The following is a 24323-nucleotide window of genomic DNA, read 5'->3' as shown; positions in this document are numbered from 1 at the left end:
GACTTTGGGTAGGCACTTTTAATAATTTAGTCTAATTATTTTACAAATAGCTTTTGCCCGCGACTTCGTCCGTGGAGAAGTCGAAAACGTTCTCATACGATTATTTTTAAATGTTTTAACGTTATTATGTAAATGTTTAAATACTTTTAAAATATAAAAATCAGGTTAAATAAACATGAAAATATTTTTTTCTTATATTTTATGAATATGCAGCTCGGCCTTTGATCCGGTGAAAGTTACTCGGTGGTATTATTTTTTTACAACGAAATCGAAAACTACACCTATCGCAGTATTATTGGTAAACTTTTTTTTTATATTTTCCTACGGGTGCTAGAATCACCAAGCTTCCAGCATGCCACTGGCCGTGGGAGAAGGAGCTTTTCCTCAAGACTACTCCCACTACCTCAAGGCCTCAAGGGCCTCCGCCAAAACTCTCGCGCGAAAATGAGTTTATGTATATGTTACGGTTAATGTGATAAATTGAAAATTATTAATAATAACCGGTTATTATGAATAATTACCGACAGTCGTGGTAAAAGTGATAAATTAATCACATTTAACAGTGATTATTTGATAATTCAACCTTAGTACTAACAAATTTCATAAAAGAGAACAACATCTTGTGTACGTGCTCGTGTACAGCCAAACTTTTGAACGTTTTGATATCATATATTACTATAATTTGGCATAATGAGTTTGGAATGTTTCTTGCATAATATTACTTTTCCATGATGCCTATAACATAATGTTTTGTTTTAAAGTGAAAAATAGGTTAGGGTGCGGCGGGGGTGGCCCTTGGGCCACCCCTAAGCCGCCTATTTAGTTTTATACACACATAAATGACCTCATATTAATCACATTTACCAAATCATGCGGTAATTATTCATAATAACCGGCGATTATTCATAATTTTCACATTTATCACTTTGACCGTAACATATACAGCGCAAGCAGGTGCCCGCGGCATGACTTTCATGCATTACTATGCATTGTTGGGCGAGCGCACGCAGCGGGCACCCACTCCGAGGTTAAGTGGAGGCCCCTAGAGTATGGTAGTCGTTAACATGACGTCATGATTGTAAAAAAATGCACTAATGAGTAATTAATATCAACTTTGAAGCAAATCACCACTAAAATAACTTTCTACCCCTTTTTAACATAGTTAGGGGGTGCATTTCACTAAAATACGAAACACGTCTTCCATTAATTCTGTTATAGAATGCTTATGCAAAATTTTAAGTAGATTGGACGAAGGAATCTCGTTATTTCATACAAACTTTGCCCCTCCTTTTTACCTCCTTAGGGGTAGAATTTTGGAAAATCCTTTCTTATCAGATGCTTACGTCATACAAAGAACACACCGTCCAAGTTTCAGGTCTTTACGATCAGCGGTTTAGGCTGTGCATTGATCCTTCAGTAGCGCGCGTAGTACCTACTTGATCATTATGCTCGTGCTTTGTCCTCGAGATTAGAAATAAGAACTATGTAGTATCACGTACGGTGATGCCAGTTTACGCACTGTTAGTTGAGGATATTTTTTTTTTTTTTTTTTGTGGGTATCTCACTTTACATCTTATTTGACATTGGTATCCGTCGTCAGTCACGATTCAGTGCTCTGCCAGTTCGCACTTCTTCTACTTAAATACGTACCCAGTGTTAAAAATAGTGTTTTTGTGTCGTCAAAATGCCGAACGAAAAACGTCAAATGAGGATAAGGAACATTTGCTGAAGAAAATAAATAAATTGGAGCAGAAGATATGGGGTGCTGAACGTCGTTCAAGCGGTTCAACAGAAGATCATCGTTACACATTACCATAATGCGAACAACCATCCCGGGTTGTCTCTTTATGCCAGTTGTGTTTTTTGTCTGAGGGTTTGCGGTTTAACGTTTGAGTTCTACTCCTACCCCTAATTCAGACAATTGGAAAAATCGCAAGTTCATCGCCTTCAACCAAAAGAAGAAGAAGAAGAACATCATCATTACACATTACCATAATGCGAACAACCATCCCGGGTTGTCTCTTTATGCCAGTTGTGTTTTTTGTCTGAGGGTTTGCGGTTTAACGTTTGAGTTCTACTCCTACCCCTAATTCAGACAATTGGAAAAATCGCAAGTTCATCGCCTTCAACCAAAAGAAGAAGAAGAAGAACATCATCATTACACATACTACCATAGTGCGGGCAACCATCCCGGGTTGTCTCCTTATGCCAGTTGTGTTTTTTGTCTGAGGGGTTGCGGTTTAACGTTTGAGTTCTACTCCTACCTCTAATTCAGACAATTAGAAAAAACGCAAGTTCATCGCCTTCAACCAAACGAAGAAGAAGACAGATGCAGTAAGTTCTATCCATTATTACACATACTACCATGGTGCGGGCAACCATACCGGGTTGTCTTCTTATGCTAGTTGTGTTTTTTGTCTGAGGGTTTGCGGTTTAACGTTCGAGTTCTACTCCTACCTCTAATTCAGACGAATACGGTAAATTATTTTTATTATAATATTATCATTACACATACTACCATATTGCGGGCAACCATACCAGGTTGTCACGTTATGCTAGTTGTGGTTTTTTTGTCTGACGATTTGCGTTTTAACGTTTGAGTTATTACCTACCTCTAATTCAGACGAATACAGTAAATTCTATTTACTTAATACAATATTATCATTACACATACTACCATATTGCGGGCAACCATATCAGGTTGTCACGTTATGCTAGTTGTGGTTTTTGTCTGACGATTTGCGTTTTAACGTTTGAGTTATTACCTACCTCTAATTCAGACGAATACAGTAAATTATATTTACTTAATACAATATTATCATTACACATACTACCATATTGCGGGCAACCGTACACGGGTTGTCACGTTATTTAATTTGTGTGGTTATTTTTGTCTGACAGTTTGCGATATTAATATATACTTGCCTCCAAATCAGACGTTCGTAATGTAATGATTTATCTATATCTAAGGGTTTGCGGCACTAAAAACTTTGCATTAATAACCTACTTCTAAATCAGATGTTCGAAGTTAATTATTTTTTTAAATAATAATTACCCATACTACCATACTGCGGAGCTGTGTGATTTTTATAATATGATGGTTTGCGGTATTATCAACAATACCTACCCTCTAAATCAGACGCAGAATCCTAAAAATATTACGATACTTACGGTATTGCGGGCAACTACAACGGGTTGTAATTTTACTGTCTTACCTACTTAATTCTTCAAGTCAAGTAAGTTCAAGTCTAAGTTTTTCGGTGATAACAATTTGGCGATATTTAATTTTAAATTGATATGAACGTTAATATTACTAGGCATGCAGATAATTCGTGTTAAGTTGTTACCTACCCGCTACATATTTTAGCAGGCAGTCAAAAGGGCTGTGCCATACTGGTAAAAGTACATATCACATTAAAAAAAATGCAATAATGCATACCTACTTGTTTAAAAATTGGGAGTTGTCTTAATAAGACATAATTTGATGGGTTTATATCCACACTACCGGGTGGTGATATGATACACGCCAAATCGTTAGCAGGTGAAAAACCATTAGTGGCTATCGAAACATTGGACTCAGAACCCTTAGCCTCGAACCCTGCCGCCGCCGACGCTGCTGCTCTCGTTGACATCTGCGCCGCTTCCGCTGCTGCTGAAACTAGAAATCAATTAGATTCGACACCTGCAACGCTGTTGGTCTGAAACAGCTGCGCCCCTTCATGATGAGATTGTAATATTGGTGATGATCCTGTGTAGGACAAGCCTCAACACAATTACCTTAATATGAATTTCTTATCGATGCCAATCGCATTTTCTCGACTGTCTACTAAGAATTCCTTATCAGAAAAAACGTAATTCTACTTAGACTCATTAAAGATAAGATCAATTATTACCTACTTTGGGGCCAGCTGGCGCTGTGTGAAATTGTTAAAAGACTCATCTATTTATTTATTTATTACAAACACCGAAGATTGACGCCATGTCTTTTGATAAAAACTTTCCAAAACACGAAAAACTGCCTAGCGAACTTCAAAGTTTGGGGCTGATCTGGAATTGAATCCCAAAATCAAATCAGCAGCCACCAAAAAGTCCTTTCTTATACGAATTTAACCTTGAAGGGACTTCCCCGAAAGGCAGACAACCGATGAAAACAGAGGACTTGACCTCCTGACTTTCAAAACAGTCATCACGTGTCATGCTCGTGAGCGCACCAGCCGCATCCAGCTCAGAACCGCAACAGTTGAATCTCGTAAAATATGTCGGTTGGCTTTTAAATTTTTACCATCAGTGGTCACTAGTAATAAGTGACTCTGTTGTACTAGGATAGAGTTATGTGATTTCAATCTCACAACCAATAATAAATGTCAGTATAAATCACATAATACATGATTATATTCGGACATAGAAAAATTGCAATTATATCAGGCTATTCATAAACTTATATTAAGTGTCATGAAATATAGTACTCCGATGTCTCAACTACGGGATGGGGGGCGGCGTGTTACGGGGAAACTTCTGGGGACCCATGGTCCAACATCTATTTTATTTTATTAATATTATCTAATATTAAAAACATAATATAAGAATTAATCTGCAAAGATTCCAAACATTGACCTTTCTTGGCCTAAAAGTATTTACTAAGGATCTTCAAAATTTTCAGTTTCTCAGAATGAAATTCAGTTTTGTACACCGCATAGGTGGCGTGCAGTTTCCCCCCACTTAACACAAATAAAAATAATTGTGTCAATGATGCGAAACTAGAAAAATCATTATAATCATCAATACACAATGATGTGTCCTATCTAATGATCTATCTTATCTAGATAATAGCATGGTAGATACCGAATCTTGAAGAGTCCATTCAATATTAGTATGGACTCGACATTACCAAATTCACCATTTTATTATTTTTGCATTTGGAGAACGTGGCAATTTTGCTAAATTCGTTATCGTTATATACCCTAAATTAGATAGGTACCCTGATGCATACGCAATTAAAATTTTAAGACAACAAGGTCAAGCTTATTTCTGCGGTTTCCTTCCTTTTTTGTATTACACATACACTGCAAAAATCACATGTGATCAAGCGACGGGTATACTAGCAGTACCCTTATAATGTAGTTTAGCTTTGTTTCTTTAATTGGATAAAAATAAAAACGCTACATGTGTCTAAATGTCTCATATAAAACGAAGATTACACCTTCATCTATCTATGGATATTATATCTTCATCATTGTCTGATGATCAAGCAGTACAATAATTGTTCAAGGAAATTGTTTTACTTTTACCATAACTATCATTCATTGAGGTATTAGATTCCACTATTTTAATAAAAAATTGTGAATTTCGATAGCTGTAATAAGCTTGTCTTTTAATTTGGCTGTCATATTGGAAACATAATCAGATATTATGGTTTCCAAAAAATTTAAAATATTGAGAAATTAGCCATTTTACTGTCATTTGTTAGTGTAATTATTACACACATTGTTCAAACCTTCCTTATAAGCATTCAAATATTATGCATACAAATATTCAATTTAATCACGACATCGCGCCCAAGTTCACAACAATCAATCTTGGTATTGTTTTGACAATTTATGTCATGTACAAGCATTTTGTGCAAAGTGTTGCTTACGAAATTGTTTACCGCTCTAACACCGAGCACTTAGTTTAGTCACAAGTTTAGTTCAATTAACATTGCAGGCTTGTGATATTGACACCTTGATATTCACCACTCACAGCACGAGGCATGCTGCCTCGTCTAGAGCACATACATTAGGAATTAATCTTGATTATCAGAATTACCCCCGGTTGGAGCGTTATTTCAAATAGCTACTTTGGGCAAATTCTTTAATAGAATGCCTATTGCGTCCAGAAATAACAATCAACATTTAATTGTCAGAAGAACCTAATACTGACAATTGATTTGGGAAACAATAATTAACTTTCCCACTTACATTATGGCTAATATAACAGCTAATTATACTTGCCTTTAATTACTTACCCTTAATAATAATTATCAATTATACGAAAGTATTCACTCGGGTAACTACGACAGTTATGTCACACTTAATAGTAATTATAAAACAAGCATTGTATTCTTACTAATGATTTATTATTTTTGCAAAGTAATAAACAGCTTTGTTTTTATTATCATTTCACATCAGTTCTCTCAAAATCTACATAGTTCTTATTTCTAATCTCGAGGACAAAGCACGAGCATAATTAATGATTAAACGAACTTAAAAAGTGAAGTTCTATCATAATTATGCGAGGGCTTTGTCCGAAGAGATTAGAAACCCTCCCACCCGTCTTTAACAATCATTATGTATATTATTAAAACACAAACCCCCATATTAGTGAAATGATAAAAAATACAAATTACTACTCCAAACTAACTGACGACGGATACCAATGTCAAATAAGATGTAAAGTGAGATACCCACAAAAAAAAAAAAAAAAAAATATCCTCAACTAACAGTGCGTAAACTGGCATCACCGTACGTGATACTACATAGTTCTTATTTCTAATCTCTTCGGACAAAGCCCTCGCATAATTATGATAGAACTTCACTTTTTAAGTTCGTTTAATCATTAATTATTTTGCTGCGATGTGATTTTAAAACTGGGATATCTCCTAAGATATTTATTGAAATCGAATGGTGTAAAGGGCAAGAATGTTTAAAATTAAATACTTGTGGTGAATAATTTATTTATTTGGATAAGGATTAATATCATGTTTATAAAAACACCTTCGCAAATAATGCATTATTTTAAAACAGATTTTTTTTGCATAAAAATGGTTACTATGAGCCAACCTTAAAAGATAGACATTTGCTACCGCGGACTTTTTTAAAGAGCTTTTAAAGGGGAACAATCCTGTCATACATGATTTTTGCGAAACTTTAACCGTTTACGCAGCATCAGCTCTCAAAAGGTAAAAATTCATTGATTTGAAATATTCTTGATTGGTGCTCCGCTCCTATTGGTCTTAGCGTGATGATAAATAGCCTAAAGCCTTCAGGAACTAACGGGCTATCCAACACAAAAATAATTTTTCAAATCGGTCCAGTAGTTCCTGAGATTAGCGCGTTCAACCAAACAAACAAACAAACTCTTCAGCTTTATAATATTAGTATAGATATACCTATATATAAAAATGTCTTCATTAAAGTAAATATATTATGTAATTTTAACAGAGGGACTTATATTAGGCTGTCTTTACATAACTAAATTATTATTTTATAGCTCTAATGGTAAACTTTCATCAATCATTCCTCCCTCCAATCCAATGACATATAAAAACATCTTAAAGATGACCTAAACTCTATGCCTAAACTGAACTGTCCCACCAAACTCATTGATAAGGGGGCGCTACCGTCGTTCAACTATATAGTTTCCAACATGGCAAAAACGTGGCAAAAATCGGAACCAGCGATCCGGTATTGACGGTGGCGCCCCGCTGCCAATGTCAAGGTTTTATTTCTATCATATTTTTTTTACCACCAAAACTGTCAGATGCTATTTTTCAAATAGTCCTATCCTACTATTTGATACAAAATCTAACGAAATGAATACTTTACATTTCTTGTGGGCTGCCCACAGGGAAGAATTGCGGAGAAGGCGGAAAATGCGAGAATTAGCCAGAATATATGAAGAAAATTTTGAAGACATGCCAGAGCTTCTGTTCAGGCAACGTTACAGGCTTAACAAAGGCCAATTTCAGGAGCTTTGTCATACCTATATTGAAACAGGAAACCTCTTTGCGGGGAAATACAATAATTTCTCTGGAATCCAAGGTTTAATATCTTACATAATATTATTTAAATGCGAAAGTGTGTGTGAATGTATGTTTATGCGAGTATAAAGATAAAGATACATTTATTTGTTCAAACATGTGTAGGTACCTACATAAGGTGTTAAGTCAGCATTTAAAATGGTATCAACATGTCTTACCTTTGCGGTGTACAAATTAAAATTAAATTAAAAGAGTATTATGAATGTTACTCTTTCACGCAAAAACTACTGAAGGGATTTTGTTGAAACTTTATAGTATTATTGTATAAACGTCATAATAACATCCTACTAATATTATAAATGCGAAAGTTTGGATGTCTGGATGTCTGTATGGATGTTTGAGTTTGTTACTCTTTCACGCAAAAACTACTGAACGGATTTTAATGAAACCATACAGTATTATTTTTTATAACACAGAATAACATTATAGGCTATAGGGGTAAAACAGGATCCACGCATACAAAGTCGCGGGCGGCCGCTAGTGCCCAATATATTGTTTGGATAAATTATCTATCAAATTATTATCTTCTTAGTTTCTTCTCCCTTTTCTTTATTTTAAGAAATGCTGTCAAAATATCTGATTACTTAACTAAAACTTGTAATATTGTTTAAGATGAGCTGCCTGCAGGATCTGTTGCAACAGCCACTTTTCTGGAGCATTTTAACAATTTATTTGATTTACTTAATGCGCATGCATTCACCAGACTGGCAAGAAGGGAAGCAATCAGTGTGTATAATATTAATTAAAAGATTTTGTTTAATAGAGAACAGAAGGTTCTCCACTGAATCTGCCTAGTAAAGGCTGCCAAAAAAAAAAAATATATTAAAAAATTCATACCTCCTTGTTTTATTGAAGCAGCTCTATAATGTACATTTGTTTAGTTTTGAGCAAGTTAGAGCAGTTAAGCCATAAAATTTGTTTCTTCATAACTTCTTGCTTTAAATTAAATGAATGAATGAATAAATAAAACTTGAATAATTGTGAAAGAACTGCGCTGCCCAGACAGTAGATTTATTAAATTAGTTATAGCTTTCGATGTTTAGGTTTCACAAATTGAATACCTTACTATGAAGTTTTCACAGTTATATCCTAAATCCTCTCAAAATTTGGTTGTGTTGGATGAGTTTTTTGAAAAGATCACTCTGTCCAGGGATATCCGTAACCGAAACTTTCGGTTATCCGAAACCGTAACCGATTTAAAAGTTTCGGATGTAGGCAGTTTTAATTGTTTTTGTATAGCATTATATGTAAAGGAAAAACAGTCTGATTTACCTTTATAATGCCATCTAGTATAAATTTATATTATTTATTCGATGTAAAGTGTGCGGCCATGAATGAACCGAAAAAAATAGCCGTAACCGAAACCGGTATAATATTATTCCTATATCCGTAACCGTATCCATAACCGAAACTACATAATATCCATAACAGCCCTAAGTAACTCAGTCCACACGCACATGGCTCAAGGGTATAGGTATTTACAGCTTAATTACTATCCATTCGCTTTAAGTTTGCCGCTGGCGATATGACGTCACTCGAAGGGAAACGTCTATAACTATAACAAACTATATTTAGAATGTTTTTTATTTATTAATATTGATAAGAATTGTGTATTTGCATAAAATAAGACACATTAATTGCGTTTAATCACTAACCGATTGCCTTGAATCGCGGTTGGGGGAGGGGACGCGCGTTTAGTTATGGAGTAGTGTCGATGGGAATGAAGATGTATGGTCCTTATAAATAACCCATTACCCAGGACACTACTGGCTTGGTAGTGTAGAAGGGAAAAAATATTCCCCACGACACTACTGGTAGTGTGGTTTGTTGGTGCGGTCGGTCAGAAGGGCGGCAAACTTAGCGCGAACGGGTAGTATGTGAGCCATTCCACACGTGTACATAGGTACGAGTAGTACCTATGGCATGCTATGCTAATAATAATTATTATTGTCATTGCAACACGTCTAGCATAAATATGTAGGGTATACCTACTAGGTAAAAATAGGTGATTTATTGTAGGGCTTTTGTTCACACGGTAAAAATGACAGTTTTTAGTTACTTATCAAATAGGTAGTAGTAACATATATGTAGAAAACAGGAACTTAGATGCCAACGAAAGAAAATAGGCTATCAAATGTTGTTTTGGGGACTTACCTTTATAAAAATATCACATTTAAAAATTCATACCATTTGTTGTTATTTAAAAAACAATGTCAATTTTGACAATTAAGTGAAAGTCTATTATCTATGAATATAGTAGCGATATATGGTATCCAGCGGCAATGGCAGTGCAAAATTTTGACAATGACTGTAGTTATCATACTTCGAGTTTGTCCATGGAGACGGCAAAAGTCCTTTAGTTGGCCATAAAGTAAACTTAACGAAAAATGTTACTTAATTGATACCGAGGCGCAACCTGGAAGCATTGCTAAGTGTGCTCCTCGTTACTGGTTCATCGTTCGTCATCGTCATTGTTCGTAAAAACCGGGTCGCGGCAGGCAAATAATAAAATTAGTCTTATGTCTTCTCTCTTATTAACTTCGATGGATAAATAGCTAAACCTCCTTGCGCGTAACTGACGTTTGTTGGAAAACCGATTTTTTCAGGCCATCGGATTTTAATTTCAAAAGTCATTGACCAATCCCAGTTCATATAATAACTATTATGACGTTTTCTATTGGCCAAAAGATTTAACTCTCTAAAAATCCGCGTGCAACCATATCCTGCTTAAATATTGTGCACTTTATTGAGCACAGATTAAACAAGCTAAATGACAAATAGAATAGATTGAAATGACAGATTGCACTTGAATTACCCTAATGGTGATTGATAAACTAGGTGCAAATAAACATATTTTATAAACACAGAATGCTTTTTGCTTAAATTTGAACATAAATTTACCATAATATAACTTATTACACTTATGTCTGGATTTGTAAGCAGAAATATGGATAGGTACCTACTGGATGGAGTGGATGACATAGTGGATGGAGTGTTTTGTAAAACTGCAAAAAAACTTTACCACTAGCTGCTACTAACTGTAACTTACACAAACTTCTGCCGTTCACCGCTAGGGGCGCTGTGCAATCTGCCATACATTTTGTACGCACTTGGTAAGGTTAAACTTATGGTAGAGCTACAGAACTTTCATATAATAAATTATCATGCGCAAAAATTAGTCTGTTTGGGCCCGCCATACACGGACAGTTCGAGTCGAGCAATTAGCCAGTGGTCAACATAAAGGCACGGACCGCTTTTGCAGCCAGTCAACAGCTTGAATCTACCATTGATAGGTAACTGCTGGAGTAGTTGGTAGTGAAACTGCTCAACAGGTCACAATTTCATTTTCATTCAAATCAGTAGCAACATTGATTTTGAGGAAGAGGAACCACTGCTACTTTGTAATATTTGCTCGAGCAGTCAGTATAAAATATACCTGGCAACTGAAATTTCACCGTGCCGAAGTAGTCACAACTGCTCGAGCAGTACCGTGTATGTGTGTATGTAGAAATCAGTTGCAGCTAGAAGCTGTCGTAATTGTGTAAGAGTGCCTAAAATGATTTGTGTCTTAGTTTTACTGCTATAAATTTATACTACCCATACCAATATTATAAATGCAAAAGGAATTTGTCTGTCTTGCTTTCAACCGATTTTGATGAAATTTGGCATAGAGATAGTTTAACTCCCGGGAAAGGACATAGATAGTTTTTATCCCGGTTTTTGAAACAGGGACGCGCACGGTAATGTATTTCGGTGACAGACAAAATTCCACGCGGGCGAAGCCGCGGGCGGAAAGCTAGTATAAGTATTATAACCCATGCTTAGAAAGGCACGATAAATGTTGGTCTGGGCTAATATCTCTTTTCGTCATTTTCAAAGGCTTTACAACAGTTTTTAACTGTATTATCACATTGTAACACCTATATTACTATTATGGAAGCAATAAACGTATTGAGTATTGAGTATTTGATAAAATCTAACATTAAGATTGACCCCTTCCCTCGCACACCCACATCTCTCCACCTAGATTAAATTATTGTCATTATTTACTGTGTTCATTTGATTTGGTGCATAATCTGAAAACCATTTAAAGATTTAACCATTTACAATGAAAATAATTAGCTCGAATTCGTATAGTTTTTTTTATTTGTCATTTTTGACAATTAGTGTAATGTTTTAAATAAGACCGAAAATGATACGATTTTCTTTATGGTTTTTGTATTAGTTTGTTTTTAAAATTCACTTTATAGTAAATTACAGATAAATCCAGATTTAATCACAGTGTTATTTATTAAACTAGCTGTGCCCGCGACTTCGTCCGCGTGGAATAATGACTTTGGGTAGGCACTTTTAATAATTTAGTCTAATTATTTTACAAATAGCTTTTGCCCGCGACTTCGTCCGTGGAGAAGTCGAAAACGTTCTCATACGATTATTTTTAAATGTTTTAACGTTATTATCTAAATGTTTAAATACTTTTAAAATATAAAAATCAGGTTAAATAAACATGAAAATATTTTTTTCTTATATTTTATGAATATGCAGCTCGGCCTTTGATCCGGTGAAAGTTACTCGGTGGTATTATTTTTTTACAACGAAATCGAAAACTACACCTATCGCAGTATTATTGGTAAACTTTTTTTTTATATTTTCCTACGGGTGCTAGAATCACCAAGCTTCCAGCATGCCACTGGCCGTGGGAGAAGGAGCTTTTCCTCAAGACTACTCCCACTACCTCAAGGCCTCAAGGGCCTCCGCCAAAACTCTCGCGCGAAAATGAGTTTATGTATATGTTACGGTTAATGTGATAAATTGAAAATTATTAATAATAACCGGTTATTATGAATAATTACCGACAGTCGTGGTAAAAGTGATAAATTAATCACATTTAACAGTGATTATTTGATAATTCAACCTTAGTACTAACAAATTTCATAAAAGAGAACAACATCTTGTGTACGTGCTCGTGTACAGCCAAACTTTTGAACGTTTTGATATCATATATTACTATAATTTGGCATAATGAGTTTGGAATGTTTCTTGCATAATATTACTTTTCCATGATGCCTATAACATAATGTTTTGTTTTAAAGTGAAAAATAGGTTAGGGTGCGGCGGGGGTGGCCCTTGGGCCACCCCTAAGCCGCCTATTTAGTTTTATACACACATAAATGACCTCATATTAATCACATTTACCAAATCATGCGGTAATTATTCATAATAACCGGCGATTATTCATAATTTTCACATTTATCACTTTGACCGTAACATATACAGCGCAAGCAGGTGCCCGCGGCATGACTTTCATGCATTACTATGCATTGTTGGGCGAGCGCACGCAGCGGGCACCCACTCCGAGGTTAAGTGGAGGCCCCTAGAGTATGGTAGTCGTTAACATGACGTCATGATTGTAAAAAAATGCACTAATGAGTAATTAATATCAACTTTGAAGCAAATCACCACTAAAATAACTTTCTACCCCTTTTTAACATAGTTAGGGGGTGCATTTCACTAAAATACGAAACACGTCTTCCATTAATTCTGTTATAGAATGCTTATGCAAAATTTTAAGTAGATTGGACGAAGGAATCTCGTTATTTCATACAAACTTTGCCCCTCCTTTTTACCTCCTTAGGGGTAGAATTTTGGAAAATCCTTTCTTATCAGATGCTTACGTCATACAAAGAACACACCGTCCAAGTTTCAGGTCTTTACGATCAGCGGTTTAGGCTGTGCATTGATCCTTCAGTAGCGCGCGTAGTACCTACTTGATCATTATTTTGCTGCGATGTGATTTTAAAACTGGGATATCTCCTAAGATATTTATTGAAATCGAATGGTGTAAAGGGCAAGAATGTTTAAAATTAAATACTTGTGGTGAATAATTTATTTATTTGGATAAGGATTAATATCATGTTTATAAAAACACCTTCGCAAATAATGCATTATTTTAAAACAGATTTTTTTTGCATAAAAATGGTTACTATGAGCCAACCTTAAAAGATAGACATATGCTACCGCGGACTTTTTTAAAGAGCTTTTAAAGGGGAACAATCCTGTCATACATGATTTTTGCGAAACTTTAACCGTTTACGCAGCATCAGCTCTCAAAAGGTAAAAATTCATTGATTTGAAATATTCTTGATTGGTGCTCCGCTCCTATTGGTCTTAGCGTGATGATAAATAGCCTAAAGCCTTCAGGAACTAACGGGCTATCCAACACAAAAATAATTTTTCAAATCGGTCCAGTAGTTCCTGAGATTAGCGCGTTCAACCAAACAAACAAACAAACTCTTCAGCTTTATAATATTAGTATAGATATACCTATATATAAAAATGTCTTCATTAAAGTAAATATATTATGTAATTTTAACAGAGGGACTTATATTAGGCTGTCTTTACATAACTAAATTATTATTTTATAGCTCTAATGGTAAACTTTCATCAATCATTCCTCCCTCCAATCCAATGACATATAAAAACATCTTAAAGATGACCTAAACTCTATGCCTAAACTGAACTGTCCCACCAAACTCATTGATAAGGGGGCGCTACCGTCGTTCAACTATATAGTTTCCAACATGGCAAAAACGTGGCAAAAATCGGAACCAGCGATCCGGTATTGACGGTGGCGCCCCGCTGCCAATGTCAAGGTTTTATTTCTATCATATTTTTTTTACCACCAAAACTGTCAGATGCTATTTTTCAAATAGTCCTATCCTACTATTTGATACAAAATCTAACGAAATGAATACTTTACATTTCTTGTGGGCTGCCCACAGGGAAGAATTGCGGAGAAGGCGGAAAATGCGAGAATTAGCCAGAATATATGAAGAAAATTTTGAAGACATGCCAGAGCTTCTGTTCAGGCAACGTTACAGGCTTAACAAAGGCCAATTTCAGGAGCTTTGTCATACCTATATTGAAACAGGAAACCTCTTTGCGGGGAAATACAATAATTTCTCTGGAATCCAAGGTTTAATATCTTACATAATATTATTTAAATGCGAAAGTGTGTGTGAATGTATGTTTATGCGAGTATAAAGATAAAGATACATTTATTTGTTCAAACATGTGTAGGTACCTACATAAGGTGTTAAGTCAGCATTTAAAATGGTATCAACATGTCTTACCTTTGCGGTGTACAAATTAAAATTAAATTAAAAGAGTATTATGAATGTTACTCTTTCACGCAAAAACTACTGAAGGGATTTTGTTGAAACTTTATAGTATTATTGTATAAACGTCATAATAACATCCTACTAATATTATAAATGCGAAAGTTTGGATGTCTGGATGTCCGTATGGATGTTTGAGTTTGTTACTCTTTCACGCAAAAACTACTGAACGGATTTTAATGAAACCATACAGTATTATTTTTTATAACACAGAATAACATTATAGGCTATAGGGGTAAAACAGGATCCACGCATACAAAGTCGCGGGCGGCCGCTAGTGCCCAATATATTGTTTGGATAAATTATCTATCAAATTATTATCTTCTTAGTTTCTTCTCCCTTTTCTTTATTTTAAGAAATGCTGTCAAAATATCTGATTACTTAACTAAAACTTGTAATATTGTTTAAGATGAGCTGCCTGCAGGATCTGTTGCAACAGCCACTTTTCTGGAGCATTTTAACAATTTATTTGATTTACTTAATGCGCATGCATTCACCAGACTGGCAAGAAGGGAAGCAATCAGTGTGTATAATATTAATTAAAAGATTTTGTTTAATAGAGAACAGAAGGTTCTCCACTGAATCTGCCTAGTAAAGGCTGCCAAAAAAAAAAAATATATTAAAAAATTCATACCTCCTTGTTTTATTGAAGCAGCTCTATAATGTACATTTGTTTAGTTTTGAGCAAGTTAGAGCAGTTAAGCCATAAAATTTGTTTCTTCATAACTTCTTGCTTTAAATTAAATGAATGAATGAATAAATAAAACTTGAATAATTGTGAAAGAACTGCGCTGCCCAGACAGTAGATTTATTAAATTAGTTATAGCTTTCGATGTTTAGGTTTCACAAATTGAATACCTTACTATGAAGTTTTCACAGTTATATCCTAAATCCTCTCAAAATTTGGTTGTGTTGGATGAGTTTTTTGAAAAGATCACTCTGTCCAGGGATATCCGTAACCGAAACTTTCGGTTATCCGAAACCGTAACCGATTTAAAAGTTTCGGATGTAGGCAGTTTTAATTGTTTTTGTATAGCATTATATGTAAAGGAAAAACAGTCTGATTTACCTTTATAATGCCATCTAGTATAAATTTATATTATTTATTCGATGTAAAGTGTGCGGCCATGAATGAACCGAAAAAAATAGCCGTAACCGAAACCGGTATAATATTATTCCTATATCCGTAACCGTATCCATAACCGAAACTACATAATATCCATAACAGCCCTAAGTAACTCAGTCCACACGCACATGGCTCAAGGGTATAGGTATTTACAGCTTAATTACTATCCATTCGCTTTAAGTTTGCCGCTGGCGATATGACGTCACTCGAAGGGAAACGTCTATAACTATAACAAACTATATTTAGAATGTTTTTTATTTATTAATATTGATAAGAATTGTGTATTTGCATAAAATAAGACACATTAATTGCGTTTAATCACTAACCGATTGCCTTGAATCGCGGTTGGGGGAGGGGACGCGCGTTTAGTTATGGAGTAGTGTCGATGGGAATGAAGATGTATGGTCCTTATAAATAACCCATTACCCAGGACACTACTGGCTTGGTAGTGTAGAAGGGAAAAAATATTCCCCACGACACTACTGGTAGTGTGGTTTGTTGGTGCGGTCGGTCAGAAGGGCGGCAAACTTAGCGCGAACGGGTAGTATGTGAGCCATTCCACACGTGTACATAGGTACGAGTAGTACCTATGGCATGCTATGCTAATAATAATTATTATTGTCATTGCAACACGTCTAGCATAAATATGTAGGGTATACCTACTAGGTAAAAATAGGTGATTTATTGTAGGGCTTTTGTTCACACGGTAAAAATGACAGTTTTTAGTTACTTATCAAATAGGTAGTAGTAACATATATGTAGAAAACAGGAACTTAGATGCCAACGAAAGAAAATAGGCTATCAAATGTTGTTTTGGGGACTTACCTTTATAAAAATATCACATTTAAAAATTCATACCATTTGTTGTTATTTAAAAAACAATGTCAATTTTGACAATTAAGTGAAAGTCTATTATCTATGAATATAGTAGCGATATATGGTATCCAGCGGCAATGGCAGTGCAAAATTTTGACAATGACTGTAGTTATCATACTTCGAGTTTGTCCATGGAGACGGCAAAAGTCCTTTAGTTGGCCATAAAGTAAACTTAACGAAAAATGTTACTTAATTGATACCGAGGCGCAACCTGGAAGCATTGCTAAGTGTGCTCCTCGTTACTGGTTCATCGTTCGTCATCGTCATTGTTCGTAAAAACCGGGTCGCGGCAGGCAAATAATAAAATTAGTCTTATGTCTTCTCTCTTATTAACTTCGATGGATAAATAGCTAAACCTCCTTGCGCGTAACTGACGTTTGTTGGAAAACCGATTTTTTCAGGCCATCGGATTTTAATTTCAAAAGTCATTGACCAATCCCAGTTCATATAATAACTATTATGACGTTTTCTATTGGCCAAAAGATTTAACTCTCTAAAAATCCGCGTGCAACCATATCCTGCTTAAATATTGTGCACTTTATTGAGCACAGATTAAACAAGCTAAATGACAAATAGAATAGATTGAAATGACAGATTGCACTTGAATTACCCTACTGATTGATCTGAAATTTTGCATTACTTTGGTTCCCGGAAACTTAATAGTTACGGTAAAGTTTTGAAGAGACAAACACTGTTGTTAAACTTTAAAATAAAACTAAAACATAAGGCTCTGCAATAAAAGGAATCCACGTATTAATGTGTCCCTAAATTTGTATAATGTAAACAGTAGAAAATGCAAAATCTTTTAGGTGCTACATCCCAGAATTTGTTTGTGTATACGAGCAAATATTTGTTTTCAGAGCGCGAAAATCTCAGCTTCAATATTGTTGGGTGAGAATGCAGTGCAAATCGCCCGAAGGCTCGTATATTGTTGTCGAGTGGAAGCATTAGATTAAAGGGCTCTCGGGTTCAAAAGATTTATGACGGCAATACTGACTCGATTCAGAACGCTTAGAAACCTTTTTAACACAATTGTCACGAAATAACCTTATTTTTGGAATGTTAAACGAGAGTTATTACGAAGGACACATTTAAATCTTCACGGAGGGATTGCTTGAATATGACTTTATGAGACGTGTCATTTATACTGAAGACACATTGTCTATAAAGCATTTTATTTAACCCTTCGTGGGTTTATAAATTCTGAAGATGTTGCGTTTCATTGTGAATTAAAGGTCATCAAGCGACGGTTCAGTAAGTTAGAACTTTGCCAATTTTTGTAGGTAACGAACGTAACGTTATGTTTTAAAGTGGTCAATAATTTGGAATCAAACGTTTTTGGTCTTTAGATAATCTTCTTAAGTAGACCTAAAAATAACTTTATACCTAATACCGTGCCTGTAGCATACAAAGTATTTTAGTGAGGTTTTGATATCTGACCTGAAATATTATTGCCTCCACAAAAGGCGACACTTTCATCATAACAAAAACTCGTTGTCACTATTTATTGATTCATTGGAGATTTTGTTCCAATTATACCAAACCAATCGGATCGGGCGGAGGAGGATGTTTTATTCATGATGCGTTTGTTTTGTTTCCAATTGCCTGTTTACTTTGAACGATCGGACACTGAAATTTCGGCCTTTAGATCTTGCACATCAAAGCTTAATCGTTAAAACCTAAAAAACCTTGTTAGTTGATTTAATAAAATTATCAAGAACATAGATAGTATTGGTAGTGCAAGCTTATTTAGGTCGTGTAAATATAAGTACTCATAATGCAGCATATCATGACAAAAAGCAGCCTTTATTCAAATATTATAAACTTGATTTGCTTACAATAATCCTGTCATCTGCTTTTTAACAGAGTTAATGTTTTTTAGCCATGCGGTCCCAAAAGCTGACCAATTTTCCTTTTTAATGCGCGCCGTGCCTGATCAAAGCGTCGCCAGTGAAGCGGCGACGGGGGACCTCGTCAGCTCACATAATTTGCCGCATAAATATTTTTGGCTAGTTTGCCCACGTAGACACTTTCAAGTGGCCTCTTTACACCAATAAAATACAATACATTCTTAAATATATACATTTAATTCAGCAGATTGTCAGACACATAATTTAACTTAAAGAAAATAAGTTTTCTACGCTATCAATGATAGCTCCCCCCATACGGTTTATGTAGCTGTTCACTTTGGTTCTGAGGTCGTTGATGTTTATATTAATGAGGTATTTTACTTCACCAGACGTAACCTTCAATGGGAACGATGGTCGTGACGGAGTGGACGTGACACTCGATGAGTTGTTTTCCAGCCATGGCAGCCATACAAAACCCCTTGCTGATGGGTCCGCCCGTAAGTCTGATAGTGGTGGACTGCGAGGCTTTAAATCCGACCAAAATGATCTTAATCGGAGAGACAAACGCCTAACGATGTCTGGAGAATCGTCCCACAAATCTTGAGTCTCTAGAGGATCAGCAGTAATATTGTAGAGGCATCCTTTAGCTGCAACACAATAACAATAAAGTTAGGACAAGAATCGTGCAAAACAAAATAATATATCTAGCTCAAGTATTCAATACTCTACCTTTTGAAGGAATGCAAATGTCTCTATGGACTCCTTGGTATAACTGCGTCAGATTAAGATCACTCCGTTTGATTTCAGCCAAATCGACATCTAATATTAAATTTAAAGTTTCTTTAAACACGTGGCCAGTTTCGCTATCTATTAGAACGTCCTCGTAGAACGGTGTCATACGAGCATGTTTGACCTGTTTTAAATCCATTCCATAATATCTGTTTAAAGTTTGACTGAAATCTCCTACAACGATTTTAAAGTCACCTTCTCTTAACGCAGCCCATCCTCTCAGTTCATCAATGGATATGAGAACTTCTTGTCTTGGCGGTGTTGCGTCGTCATTTATAAGGTTTTTCCACTGGTTGACGCCGTCAATTTTATTGGTGACAGTTCCTCCGGCTGCGCTGACTAAAGTTGGTAGCCAATCGGTGACGTGAAAGAGGTTATTATATCTTCTAGCAGGTATTGAAGCATGCCAGACTACGCCCACCGATCGCACACCACCTTCCCAAGGCGTGCTTTTAGCACCTCTAAATGGGAAATTAGATCCGTAATTTTGGGACCATCCTATGGTAGGTGCTCCGTTATCGGACACGAAAATAACCAGTGTATTCTGCAGGATTTCTCTCTCGGCTAGGGCGGCGATGATGTTGCCAATGCTTTTATCCAAGCTCGTTACCAAGCCTGTAATAACATGAACATTTAAATCTTTGTTGGTACCCAAAAGTAAATACAATACACTAACTGTATAATAGTTGTTAGTACTCGTAATTGGTTACGTATTGAAATGATACGAACAGCATAATTTGTGCCTAAATTACCTGCATATAGCCTTCTCAGAGGATGTGCAATATATTCATTATCCTTCAAGGAATCCAAGGGTGGCTGCAAATCTGTTAACGCTCCTCCTATGTGCGGTGCTGCATGTGAAATGTGCAAGTACAGTGGCGTTGACGTGTTGTGCTCTCTTATGACTGAAAGTAAAAAAACGCAATTATTGTTCAGTAGCGCATACCTAGACATTACTTAGATTTATACGCATTCCGATTGTAGAGAGATCCCTCAAAATGTTGGCTTCTTAAAGTTACTTCCTACGGAACATGAGGTACGTAACATAAAAGTATAACTGAATTTACCTTGCACGGCCTTTTCAGTCAAAATGTTCGTAAGATGTCTGCTTTCATCTTCAACCGGATCCATATCATCAAATAAGTCAAGCCCGTAAAAGGTGGCTTTATCGCTTTTCTGAAAAAATATTTTGTATCAAGCTTCAAAAATTAAATCGCAACATTATTTTCTGTTATTCAAAGACAGGCCAAATGACCATAAAATAGCTTTGTTAGATGAAAAAATATGATAATTTCTAACAGAATGTGTAATGGAATAATGTAATTTTTAACATTTCTAAAGCACAGAAAAATAGACTTTGTTTTTGCGACGTAAGGTGCAAAGCTCGAAACAGATTTACAAAAACTCCTTTCAAAAATTTTCATTCGCTGTTGGCACCGAATAAAACGTAACGAGAATCAAATATTGCGGCGTTCGGTTCTTTCCACTTTATTGAGTTTGTTTTACGACCGCTGTGGGTTTTTGTTAAGTCGCCCTTATAAGATTATCCCTAATAAAGATTACCGCGTTGTATACGTACGTCTATAGCGTTGTATGTAAAGTAATCCACGGCATCGCCCAAGAAGCCGTAGAACGTATCGAATCCCCTATTACTTGGGAGATAGTGTGCTCTAGATTTTCCGACGCCCCACTTTCCTATCAAGTGAGTTGCATATCCTAATTCCTTCAGATAGTCGGGTAGGAGACGCTCTGTAGGTGGTATTCCTCGGTCTTCCGAAGGTTTTATCGATATTCCTTGGGTACCTGAAAAACAATTTCAAAATTTTGGATTCAAAAATACAAATTGAGTTTAAAAATATTTCTTATTTTAACTTTGGCCAAAGTCCATCGTTTCAAACCATTAAATATTAATGGCACAGATATACGAAACCAAATATAGTGGATCTGCATTGCAGTCGATTGATAGTGTGAGCTTTTTGTTATTAACCACATAAATATGAGCGTCATTGATACACTGCAGGTTTATTATAGGACTTTTGCTTTAAAATAAAAATTGATGATTTTATTTTATTTCGTATGATATCGTATTTAGATTTTCCGAGAGTTATGAGCAATACTGATGGCTTCAAATTAAGAAAATGAAATTTGTGGTTCAGTATTTACAAGCATGTAGTCTTCCTCTAGATATTTTCAAGAATTTATAAGAACAGCGATTTTATGCTAAAAATCTTCATCCAACCGAGTTTTCCAAGTAAATGACAAAATGCTCGTAGTTACCAAGTCGCATAGCATATTTCCCCGTAAACAAAGCGCTGCGTGACGGTGTCCCTTCAACGTCTGTGTAGTACTGCTGGAGTGGGCAGCCCTGGTACGCCATCGTGTCTAAGTTGGGCGTCAATATTTGATCCGAGCCGTGGAAGCTCACGTCGTCCCATCCCTGAAGCAATCACGCAATTCGAATCTGTCTACACTGTATTACACTTTCGTGTAAACAAGCACCATAGCTAACATTGTATTGCACCTCAAGATATCGTAGCAATCCAAAAGATGTTTTAGGGAAATAGTAATGTCGAATTCCTGAATAAATACCTTTATAAATACAAGCATAAGTCGCGTAATACCTTCATATACTTAAATTAATTTATTTACCTATTATGCTCACATGACATCTGACATGGCACAATCGGACCGACCCTTGTCAGAAAATAATCCGTGGCTTAATATTTTAATCATTAGAATAAATTCACACTAAATTGGCCTTCCTAAATTTTCAGAAACCGTTATTTTAAACCTTTTACTTCAATATAAACTTCGGTCTGATTTATAGGTTACTAGAATATTGTAATTTCAATAATATGTTAAATACATTTACATTACAATATAACACACCCATTTCACATTTGTTATGCTTATTATTCTGTTGCAATTTGTAAAGATACTTACTAAATAGCTATGAGGTTTATTTAAGAGCTATTCTAAGTCTAAAATCATAAAATAAGTACTCACCAAGTCGTCGGCAACAATAAAAACTATATTCGGCTTTAAGAATTGAGCTTTAGCAACGATGAAAAGAATAAAAAAACTGGAAAAAAAGACAATAGAGTTGTTAACTCGTCACCAGGTATAATTTAGAAAATAGACATCATTTAAATTATTATCAATCTCACCAATTCCAAAACAACATTTTGATAAATAAATAACTACAGCCGACTTCCGAACAACCATTTAAAAACTCAAATGATAAGTTATTTCAAAATTATGGTTCGTGTGCCGACCTTACCTGGGTAAAGGTTGTCACATTGTGCACGAAATAGGCGTTTTATTAATTTTACTCGAGCAAGAACATATAAATAAAATATTAAGTATTAAGTAATTACTTAATTATTGTTGTAATATACCTACTCAATAAAGGCACAGCTGTAAAATAAAAAACACGATCCTTGATTTACTCAAAACGTTACATTTGCTTTCCGTCTATAGTATTAGTAATACATTTTTGTTACTAAACAATAGGAAAAGTGATTCGCTCAGCTTATGAACATGAAACCACCATTTACCACACTTGGTCAAACAGTCTGTAATTACCTATATTATTCACAAGTATAATAAAGATAACAAAGTGTATCGAGAATAATAGTTTCGGTGTGTGACGCGCATTTTTCCCAGTAGGTACATGTGTTTCTTTAATTAACCTTAGCAAGATGGTGGCTATGCCGAGCAATATATGTTAATGATATGCTAATCATTGCGTAACAAACCAAAACTTTTACTTATGTTTGATGTCTCTATTTAACGCCTATTTATTAGACCTCTAACATATGTTTCTTTTTTGTGAATATATACTTAATTACTTACTTATATGTCATTATATTTATCGATTATAATAAACGACCGCAAATTCCTAATCCATGTGTTTCATATCTTGATTTAAAGACATTTTTTCTCGTTTAAACAAAAAATCATCTTACTCTTTTAACATGCGAAAGGCACTCTATTTTACCGCAGGGAAACGTTAATTAAAATTGCAAGCATGTAACTTCAGAGCGCCTAACTCGACTAAATTCAAATGTCGTTACGAAGTTGCAGAAACAACTCTCATGAAGTTGAAGCAAAAAGAAACTCTGTTGTTAAACAGTTGTTTTTCCACTTTTTGCCATAAAACAATAATTTGCATCGGAAATGAGAACATCTGGGTTTATTTCGCTTTTCCGCCACCGCATATTGTAACGTTTAACGTAATTTGCCCTTAACTTTTGAGGAAAAAGCTTGTGTACCTAAAAGTTGATATCCATTTCCATCTTCTAACAACTTCCACCCAGCCATAGATAAACAAATAAATATCCCGTCTGCCCATCTTGGAGAGTGTAAGCTAAATCATTAATTTGCTTATGATAAATAAGAGAAACCAAATGATGATGATACCAACATTGATGGTGTAGGAAACCAAATTTTGTAAATAAGTTGGTAGAGTAGAGACACTTATAAGATTAATGTTCCAAAAATCACCCTTTCTAAATCCTCTGGAAGTGATATGGTATCGTTTTCAGCTGTCACAAATACCAGATTTAAGATGGAATGTCTTCGGCTTTGAAGGTAAAAAAGTTCATTAATAAAATCCAAGATGACAGGGTTAAAGTCATCCTCAAGGTACTATCTAAGTACTTGTCGTAACTCTCTCATATCTCTTCGTATAATACGACTATTTG

The 24323-nt window shown here is 35.3% G+C and overlaps 1 protein-coding gene across 1 annotated transcript; it reads right to left on the bottom strand.

Moving 5' to 3' along the window:
• Positions 1–18765: 18765 nt before the first annotated feature.
• On the bottom strand, positions 18766–22849 carry LOC135074185 (arylsulfatase B-like). The gene is made up of 8 exons (XM_063968486.1): positions 22785–22849; positions 22624–22699; positions 21895–22054; positions 21197–21420; positions 20685–20793; positions 20370–20522; positions 19558–20232; positions 18766–19475 (listed from the first exon to the last, which is right to left on the bottom strand). Exons 1-8 carry the CDS (start codon positions 22799–22801, stop codon positions 19093–19095), a joined length of 1797 nt encoding a protein of 598 aa, XP_063824556.1. The 5' UTR covers positions 22802–22849; the 3' UTR covers positions 18766–19092.
• Positions 22850–24323: the final 1474 nt, after the last annotated feature.

The sequence above is a fragment of the Ostrinia nubilalis genome, chromosome 8 (assembly GCF_963855985.1).
Source record: "Ostrinia nubilalis chromosome 8, ilOstNubi1.1, whole genome shotgun sequence".
NCBI classification, from domain to species: domain Eukaryota; kingdom Metazoa; phylum Arthropoda; class Insecta; order Lepidoptera; family Crambidae; genus Ostrinia; species Ostrinia nubilalis.
This window is presented reverse-complemented; position numbering and strand designations above follow the sequence as displayed.

Excerpts from the sequence above, each read along its gene's own strand:
- LOC135074185 (XM_063968486.1), bottom strand. Across the intron at positions 22,055-22,623 it reads TTATTGTTGCCGACGACTTG|GGATGGGACGACGTGAGCTT; the intron begins GTGAGTACTTAT and ends TGATTGCTTCAG. Across the intron at positions 21,421-21,894 it reads GAAATATGCTATGCGACTTG|GTACCCAAGGAATATCGATA; the intron begins GTAACTACGAGC and ends ATTGTTTTTCAG.